The 9,957-nt window shown below is 43.8% G+C and overlaps 1 protein-coding gene across 1 annotated transcript in view; it reads right to left on the bottom strand.

The window, feature by feature from the left end:
* Positions 1-708: 708 nt before the first annotated feature.
* Psmd11 (proteasome 26S subunit, non-ATPase 11) overlaps positions 709-9,957 on the bottom strand; it is a 42,017-nt gene continuing 32,768 nt past the window's right edge. The window contains exons 8-14 of the mRNA XM_031351730.1: positions 8,427-8,487; positions 5,846-5,908; positions 3,452-3,577; positions 2,950-2,985; positions 2,692-2,743; positions 2,103-2,245; positions 709-1,987 (exon numbers count right to left, since the gene is read on the bottom strand). Coding sequence (XP_031207590.1) covers positions 2,103-2,245; positions 2,692-2,743; positions 2,950-2,985; positions 3,452-3,577; positions 5,846-5,908; positions 8,427-8,487 — 481 coding nt within the window. The 3' untranslated portion in view covers positions 709-1,987. The remainder of the gene's footprint in view (positions 1,988-2,102; positions 2,246-2,691; positions 2,744-2,949; positions 2,986-3,451; positions 3,578-5,845; positions 5,909-8,426; positions 8,488-9,957) is intronic.

Raw genomic sequence — 9,957 nt, 5'->3', positions numbered from 1 at the left:
CTAAGTCAGGGAACCCTCCCCATTCTGCTCCAGCTCCACATCACTATGAGATTTTAAAGTTTTTATAAAGAATAAAGCCTTCAGTAAGTAAATTTATACACAAAAACATTAATTACAACTGAAAATAGCAAAACCACCCAAACACGAGTTTGGCAGTGCCAAAGACGGGTCCCTCAGAAGCCCATGCATGGGTTCTGAAGGCAGTGAGAAGAGCTGCTATTGAAGAGTGCACGAGCACACTACAACCTGCTGGCCGACAGGACTGCCACCCATCTTACAGGTCCTCGAAGCCATGCTGCCCTCCATTTCTGACTCCACTCCTCAGTTCAACTTCCCTGCCAAAGGCCTGCAAATATGGACTCCCAGCATGGTTACCAGGACTCCTACTAAGCAATGAGGTAAGACAGCTCTGGGCCAAGCCAGAAGAGGCTTAGGGAGCATCTAAACCTGTTTGGAAACCCTCCAGCACGCAAGAAAAGACAACTTTTGAAAAAAAAATTATTTTATTGGAACTCATCTGAACATCAGATATACCTGGTGTTGGTCAGCAAGAACCGTTTGTACATTTGATATTGATGGTGCCAAAACCAAAACAGTGACTGGACATGATGGGAAGAGAAGAGGGTTGAGAACAAAAACCTGATTTTGAAAAGGAAAATAAAAGCCAGTCAGATTCAGTGAAGATGCAAAACCTGGTACAACAAAATCCTTTTACAAAATAGAAATTTATTACCAAAACCTGGAAGGATAATCTGAGAAAGGTTCTAAAGAAAGAGAAAGAGGCCAGCAGGAAGGAGGAGGAGGGAGGGAGAGAGAAGACAGCGCATGAGTGGAGGAAGTGCAGCGGGCACAGCGAAGGGGTGGGGCAGGCGCTTACCTGCCCACAAGGCATCAAAGCCTGCAAGGGAACTGCACCAAAACAAAGCATGCTAAAAGAGCGCCACCCTGTCCAGTTGCCCTCTCAAGAAGCAGAGAAAGACACTGGGAAGGGGACATGAGGGTGCTTCAAATGCAACAAGGAAAATTAATATTTTTTAATTTAAAAAAAAAACACCCCAGTCTCATTCCCAATGTTCACCATTTAAAAAATAAAAATGAAAAAAAAATTAAATCCATCTGACAGCAGGAAAGGGTGGGAGTGGGAAGCAGCAGATGGAGTTTAGACAGCTCAACTCCTCTAGAGGGAAAGAGAAAGGACATGGCTGAAAGGAAAGAAAGGAGAGGAAAGCAGAGAGGAAAGGGATAGTTAAAACACTGAGTCTAATCTAGTTACAGTGTTAAAAAAGCCACATGCACAGCAGGCCCCCGAGGGCTATGGGCCCTCACTGCTCCCCGTGTGGCCATGGTGGACACTAGCTCCTGGACTTCTTCACGTTTTTTTCACAGGTTGGAGCCGAGCATGCACTGCTACTGCAGCGGTGGCGGCAGCACAGTGGCCCTTCAGCTAGTTTGCTGGAGCCAGTGTCAGAGAGGGAAGGGTGGACAGGCCAGATGGCAGGGGAAAACACCAAATGCCTCATTTCAAATGAAAAAGAAAACAGCAGTCTATACATAGTTGTTTGTTTTGGTTCAGTACAAACAGAATAAAAAGTCGTTGCTTTTGATGGTCAGCAAACACCCAATTCTGAAGAGGAGGAGAGGTGGCGCCCAGCAGGTGGATGAGGATCCCCAGTGGTTGGCGGGGTGCCTGGCTTTGCGGCCCTCTCCCAGGAGGCAGAGAGCACAGCTTTAGGTAGTGTAAGCCTTTTTCCTTTTATTTAGATTTTTTTTTTCTTTTTCTTTTTTTTAAGCAATTTCCCCACTCCCATGTTGGCCAGTGCGGATTACATGAGAACTGGCCGCCTATCGCTGGATACAGATGCACCAATGAGGGTTAAAAACTTTCCGAGCGAAAAGTAGAACAGAAAGAAAAGAATCTCCTAGCATTTCCCCAAGGGTTCACTCTCCCGCCACACACACTCTCCAAAGGACCGCTACAGATCCAACTCTGCAAGAGAAGACAGAGCAGTGTCAATCGGGGAAGCCATGAGGACCAGATGATGTTCAGTGTCGACAGGCAGAAGACAGCGCTGCCCGGCCCTGGTTCCGGGGCCAGCACTCACCTATGTTAGCTTCTTGGCTTTGTTGTAGAGGGAGTCCACTACTTTACTCATGTTCTGAATTGTTTCCAGAGCAGCTTCATAAGTTTTATCTACTGGGGGTTCATCGAAAATGATCAGGACACCCTCCCCCTGGTCCAAAATCCCTGTAAGAAACACAGCAACAAACCAGGAAGGAGATATTAGATAATAAACAATAAGGACCCCACTCCCTAGTCTCACTTTCTCCCAACTTTTCACAGCACACTTTTCTATATAACTTTCTTTTTTAAAAAGGGTCCTTTATTATTTAAATCCCTGTGTATATATATGACTCTGTATGAGGATACATAGCACTTGTGTATGCAAGAAACCTTGGACGCCAGAAGAGGGTATCAAATCCTCTTAAACTAGAATTACAGTGAGGTGCTGGAAAACGAACCTGGGGCCTCTGTAAGCGCAGTTAATGTCCTAACTGCTGAGCTATCTCTCCAACCCCTTACACATTACTCAAAGGGAGGGTTACAAGGAACCATCAGAAGAGAAACTCGGCCCCTGTTTTAAAGATACACACCCTTCTAACCAGCTCCTGGCCTATGTGACTTTTACTCACCATGAAACTTCTTATCAAGAATCATCTGTGATAATTTTCTTTCCACGTCGGCCTAAAATCAAAGTACATAATTAAAGACACCAATATTCATTGCTCAGAGATCACCCGCCATGAAAGTTAGAGAGTCTTACAAGAAACGAACTGGAGCAAAATACCAACAACACAACTGTAGCCTGGAGCCCACGTTCTGTTCCCAGAGAGCCCCGCCCCTCTGCACCTTTCCCTATTCCCACCCTGAACGGGCAAGCGAACTCTTACCTTGGAGAGTTTGATGAGGCTAGATATGTGTTCAATCTAAAAGGAAAAGCAGACAGCAACACTGAAAGTTTGAATTTACTGCCAAAATAAAAAGAAGGACAGAGAACTGTTGTGTCTCTTGAGCCTGATGAATCTAGAAGGCCAGATTCTCTGTGGCCATGTTTAATGTTCTCCTGCCCTGTCTACTTCCCTGGCCCTCACTAGACAAAATATACTGCCATCCCATGCACCAAATATATAACATTTACCACATGTACAGTGACTACAAGAGAGGGTTAATACTCAGAACATAAGGACGGGCCAGCTTGCAGCCTTCTACCACACCAGCTTCCTTCTCCTTCATTTCCCAGCAAGACAGGTCCAAGCCCTTGGTGGCCTCTTACCAGACAGACATACCCTTGAAAATGAGTTCCTATTTTGGACAATTGTGGAAAAAGAAGTAGCCACAGCACAACATCTAGCCCAAAACTGTTGACAAAGTTCCCAGGAAGATTCTTCTTACCTGTACTCGGGAAAAAGGTTCAATGACCCGGATCAGATTCTGTTCCAGTAAGTTATCGTACAACTTGGCCAAATGTGTGCTGATGATTGGGTCATCTCGGAGCTCTGCCCTGTAGTCTGTCAGGGCCTGCAAAACAAACCTCACCAGTGTTAAGGTCTGGGTAAAATATTAAGGCCTAGATGGAATGTTAAGGCCTAGGTAACTGTTACCTGGCTAGCCTGCCATTTTGTGCTGTTACTAATATAAGGAAACTTTCACATATGTTGTTTTTACTGTTACTAGGAAACTCTCTCATGCCCAAATTGACTGCATATTCTGTTATGTTCTATGCCCTTGGAAACTAATCCAATCATGATATAATATCAGCAGAACTGCTTTGTATAGTTATCCATATGTGAGGCAGTGGACCATGCCACCAGACACAGAACTGGTAAGGCAATAGAAAGTTCAGAGCCCTGGTACATCTCATAATTGAGAAGGGCAAGGATTCAAACTAGCTCCCCGACCAGGTTCCTGTCCTGGAGCACGTGACCACAACACCCACTAAGAGGGCAATGACAACCAGTCAAGTAACAGAGCCTAGAGTTCTCCATGCTAATGAGGTATCTAGATAGGCCTCGAGTGTTGAGCTTCCCTTCCTGGGCATCCTTTCCTACAAAAGGTGTTCCTTTTGTTCCTCTGTCACGAATAAAGCAGTTTGGACAAGCAAGGATGTCTCCTTCATCAAGGACTGCTGTCGGGGGAGGCCTTCGTCATATAGAGCCACACCTAAGTCTCCCGTAAAAGGCCCTCCATACTCCTGGCACTTACTCAGAGCTAAGACAGATCCACTCCCACCCCAGGCCCCCATTCTCAACTCCTCAAAGTTCCCAGCAGTGTCAAACAGGAGATTGAGAACACAGCCTCTATTTCTTATCCCAAAAAACATGGGCTAAGACCCCTATCTTAGACTGTGTCTTACCTCTGAGAGTGATGTATCAGCTGTTCTGACACCCCAGCAGTGAGGTGGAAATGCAGAGCCACACTCACAATAAGCTTGGACCCAAACCAACAACACAGCAGCACTTCTTATACCTGGGGTTTAAGCTTTATGGTATTTACTTTTATAAGCTGTCCCTGGAATAGACCTCAACATAAGAAAGACACCTGCACCAACATAAGAATTTATTTGGAATAAGACTTCCATTTTGAACAGGGGTTGAGTAAAGTTTAAGTTCCCAAGACCTCCCAGGGAACTGACATACTACTGAGCAGATAACAGACATCCAGGTTGGCAAGTTAAGACATGAATATTAGATAAGGCAAGTCCCCTGCCACAGCTGAATATCCCAACCAATGGAAGCAAGATACAACGTGTACAACAAAGACATGTTCCTAAGGAAGTCCTCTATCCCTAAATCCTGATTGGTGGAATAATTTGGCACAGATATTTGTAGATTTTAGGTTTAAAAACCCTGTAAGATCTTAATGTCACAGTTCAGCTCCCAAGTCTGAATCATGATCCTGATCAGTCAGTCTTGGGGCGAATGCTCAATAAGCTCTCCTTGTCTGACTGAGGTCAGTGTTGGTGAGGGACTCCTGGACCACAACAATAACAGAGACAAGCACAACACTTTAAATCTCTAATCCTTGTCTCCTGTGGTCGGCTGGCCCCGGTAACTGTATCATGGCTATATATGGGAAGTCTGGAAAGCTGAAAGGAAGGTAGCGAAAAAAAGTATGAGGGACAAAGGCATGGAGCCACCACCTTTCTATCCTGACATTCAATCGTATAAGCCAAGACACCTACTTACAAAACCAAATGAACTGCACATATATTTTCAGCATATATATCAAAGACCTCTGGGATTAAACAATGAAAAATGCTGAATTACACAGGTAGTTCCTAAGAGTTTTGTGGGGATAGTACAATATGCCTCTGCAGGCAAAGAAAATAAAATGCCTTGTTTGCTTCTGGGTTTTTTGTTGTTGTTTTTTGTATTTTGTTTTTTGAGGGAGTGCTGGTTTTTCCCTTCTGTTTGTTTTTCAAGACAAAATTTCTCTGTGAATCCTCGGCTAACTTGGAAATTGCTCTGTGGACGAGCCAGGACTCAACTCAGGATATCTGCTGCCTCTACTGGTTTTAAAGGCGTGTACCATCACCTCTGGCTAGATTTGATTTTTGAGTTTTTTTCTCCCAACATTATTACTTTTATTGATTATTTGGTAATTTCACATAATGCACTCTGATCACACTCACTTCCCAGTCCTCCCAGGTCCTTAAAAACATAAGTATATGCTTTTGTTTTAATCTCTGACATGGGATATAGGGTGCTTCTGATTGTTCACAGCAGCTGAAACTGTCCTTCAGTGGCCCTCTTCACCCGTTCCCCATCAGTTCAATACCATGCTTACCTTTTCAAAATCTGCCAGTGATCTGTTCTTGCTAGCTTGAGCCACACATTTCAATGCTTCTGTCTGAGAATTAAAAAATAAATAAACAGGGCTGGAGAGATGGCTCAGCAGTTAAGAGCACTGACTGCTCTTCCAAAGGTCCTGAGTTCAATTCCCAGCAACCATATGGTGATTCACAACCATCCATAATGAGATCTAATACCCTCATCTGGAGTGTCTGAAGACAGCTACCATGTACTTACATATTATAAATAAATAAATCTTTAAACACAAAATTATTTCCTGAACATGATCTGTTCTGCATGTGCACATGTACCCAAGGCCTCATAAGCACCTTCTATTATACACAACAACCTATCCTCACCATCACTTTCTTTAAGGGGCCTGGGTAGAAAAGCTAGCAGTATTGTATATCACTGTATGCCAACCAGTTTCTCTTTGAAATGTAAAGTGACTTAAATAGAAGTTTCCCAGAAAGATAGACCCAGATAAGGATTCTCTAGAGAAAACAACAAGAAAACTGATTTCTTTCTCCTTATTCCAAGATTTTTTTATGCCAATTCTTTCTGCCCTCAAACCTGATAATTCCTGGGTTTATCAAGGTTCACTCTGCTAGCTTTGATACAAGACTCTGATTGAGAGATGTTTGCACTGGGGTTCAGGCAGTAGTCCACATATTACACTTGAATATTAAAACCCCACAGTATGCCAAAACTGAATATATAGTAATATATAGTACCCAAGACAAACTTCTAACTTGGTTACAAAAAGATACCCTCCAAACTATCAAGTCTACACTCAACACTCACCTTTCCACATCAGCCTGGCTTCTTTTGAAAGCTGTCACTGAGGCACAAAGTAACAGGGAGCTCCTCTGTGTCAGCCTCACAAATAAGGAAGGTAAGTCTACGTGTGACTAACTGAGGGGGGGGGGGGCACAGGCTATCAGTCTCTAGCATCTGCCCTATAAATGCCACAATGAATACGCTCTGGAATGCAGAGCCACATAACAAGCGTTCAGTCTATGTCCACAACTCTCAGCTACCGTCCGCTTCCTGGACACTTGTAGATCCCTCTCAACTCTACAACTCTAGTTTGTTTTTTGGGTTTTTTTGTTTTGCTTTGCTTTGCTTTGTTTGGAGACAGGGTCTTACTATGTAGCCCTGGCTGTCCTAGAACTAACAGACATCTACCTACATCTGCCTCCTAATGCTGGGATTAAAAGTGCATGCTACCAGCCGGGCGGTGGTGGCGCACGCCTTTAATCCCAGCACTTGGGAGGCAGAGGCAGGCAGATTTCTGAGTTCAAGGCCAGCCTGGTCTACAGAGTGAGTTCCAGGACAGCCAGGGCTACACAGAGAAACCCTGTCTCAAAAAACCAAGAAAAAAAAAAATTATAAAAAAAAAGTGTATACTACCACACCCTGCTTCAACTCCAACTGAGAAAATCTCTACAGTAAAAGCCAGTATTCCAAGTCAGAACTATAATCTGACTTGAAACTCTTACTGAAGAAACAACAAATCAGGATCACTTACAGAGAAATCTGGTTTTGTTGATAGTATTCCAGAGACTTAGCAAGATAGCTAATCTGTCCAATGTTTAGAAACAACCATACTTGAAATTCAAAATGATTGCTTTAATTGAGAGCAAAGTGGGAATAGGACACACACCCAAGAGAGCATCCTTACAACTGTGTGGTCCAAAAAGTCATCACATTTACCCAAACACAAAAAGGCTGATCACCAGGCAGTGGTGGTGCATGCCTTTAATCCCAGCACTTGGGAGGCAGAGGCAGGCAGATTTCTGAGTTCGAGGCCAGCCTGGTCTACAGAGTGAGGTCCAGGACAGCCAGGGCTACACAGAGAAACCCTGTCTTGAAAAACCAAAAAAAAAAAGGAAAAAAGGGAAAAAAAAAAAAGGGTTGATCAACCGTCCAAGATCTCTTTTAAATTATACCCAGATTCATAGTATGAACAGAAAGATAAGTTGAGAAACACTAAGGGAGATCTCAAAAGCTAGTTCTACACCAAGTAATCTGACCTCCCCACAAGCATTTTGCACCAGATCTAAGCAGGTTTCTAACCAGGAGAATCAGGATGTCAGATTCTGCATAGGTTCTATTGGCAAGTCAGGTTCACAACAGGAAGATCTGGCCAAAGATAAATTGTAACCTAACAGCAAATGCTACAATATATTTCTGTAAGTCCCTCAAGTTACCTGTCTGTAACAGCACCCAACACTGACTTTCTAGACCAAGAATTTTTTTTTTTTTTGAGACAGGGTTTCTCTGTATAGCTCTGGCTGTCCTGGAACTCACTCTGTAGAACAGGCTGGCCTCGAACTCAGAAATCCGCCTGCCTCTGCTTCCCAAGTGCTGGGATTAAAGGCGTGCACCACCACACCCAGCCCAACTAGACCAAGAATTTAACAGTAAAGAAAGCCCAATGAATGACCTTAAGGGAGAAAAACAGGGATGGGGAAGGGAGGATGGAGACCTGGAGGAACACTGGTTCTATTAAACACCATGAACTTGACAATTAGCTGGGTTCAGAGTACAAATACAGTGGCCATATTCCCTACCTGCCTCCCTGCATACCGAAGTGCAAGCTTTCCGCTCACCAAAGCCTGGACATCTTCTGGGCTGCAAAACAAAACCAAAAACAAAAAAACCCGTAACTGGTCCATTGCTCCAAGTTAACTGCTAACCAGAATTCCATTGTGAAGGTTCAACTGAGAGAAAAATCAACTAACCCATATGTCTCAACACTACAGAAGTCAGTGTTTTTTCACTCTTGGCCAAAGCTAGCAGTGAAAAGTAAAAATATGCCAAAATTAAACAGAGCACAGCTAGGCATGGTAGTATATACTTTTAGGAAGGCAGAGGCAGTTGGATCTCTATGAGTTCAAGGCCAGCCTGGTCTACATAGTGAGATCCTATCTCAAAACAAAACAAAACAAACAAAAAAAAAAACACAAGAGAAGAGAGGGAGGGGGAGAAGGAAGAAGAGAAAGAAAAAAATAGAAGAAATAGAAGGGAGGAGGAGGAAAAAGTCCAACTGAATGTACCCCACTTCCCCAATAATCAAAAGGAAGCATAATAAGTTTAAGTTTATGTCAGCATAGCAGGTCTTCTTCATACACAACTCTGGGGATGTAGCTCAGTTGGTAGAGTATCTGCCTGACATACATAGAGCCCTGGGTTTGTTTCCCAGCACCAGTAACTCATATTTGTAATCACAACACTTGGACAGCAGAAATGTGCCTTCAACATTGTCCTTGTCTACATAAAAAGTTAAGAGCATGCCTAGAGAGATGGTTCAGTGGTAAAGAGCACTTGTTGCTGTAGCAAAGGACCTGGGTTCAATTCCTAGCACCCACATGGATGCTCACAGATTATCTGTAACTCCAGCTCTAGGGGATCTGATGCCTTCTTGACACCAGGCATGCAAGTGGTACACAGACATACATCAGGAGAAACATATGTATACATACAAAACTACATTTCAAAAACAAATATATTAAAAAAAATTAAGGCAGGGCTGGCGAGATGGCTCAGCGGGTAAGAGCTCTGACTGCTCTTCCGAAGGTCCTGAGTTCGGATCCCAGCAACCACATGGTGGCTGACAACCACCCATAATGAAATCGGAAGCCCACTTCTGGTCTGAAGACAGCTAACAGTGAATTATGCCGGAGTGAGCAGGGCTGGAGCAAGTGGGGTCAGCAGAGGTCCTGAGTCCAATTCCCAGCAGCCACACACATGATGGCTCAAGGCCATCTGTACAGCTACAGTGTATTCATACACATAAAATAAATCTTAAAAAAAAAAAAAAATTAAGGCAAGCAGGGCCATGGTGGCTCACACCTTTAATCCCAACTCTTGAGAGGCAGAAAGCAGGCAGATCTCTGCGAATTGGAGGCCAGCCTGGTCTAAAGTTCCAGGATAGCCAAGACTACATAAAGAAACCGTCTCAAAAAAACAAAGGAAAAAACAAGTTATGTCTAGCCTGTGTTCTCTGGCATATCCCTCTCAAAAGAAAGGAAAGGAGAAGCCGGGCGTGGTGGCGCACGCCTTTAATCCCAGCACTTGGGAGGCAGAGGCAGGTGGATTTCT

This window comes from Mastomys coucha, unplaced genomic scaffold (genome assembly GCF_008632895.1).
Source record: "Mastomys coucha isolate ucsf_1 unplaced genomic scaffold, UCSF_Mcou_1 pScaffold5, whole genome shotgun sequence".
NCBI classification, from domain to species: Eukaryota; Metazoa; Chordata; class Mammalia; order Rodentia; family Muridae; genus Mastomys; species Mastomys coucha.
Note: the sequence above shows the minus strand (reverse complement) of the source record. Positions and strands in the feature narration are given on the sequence as shown.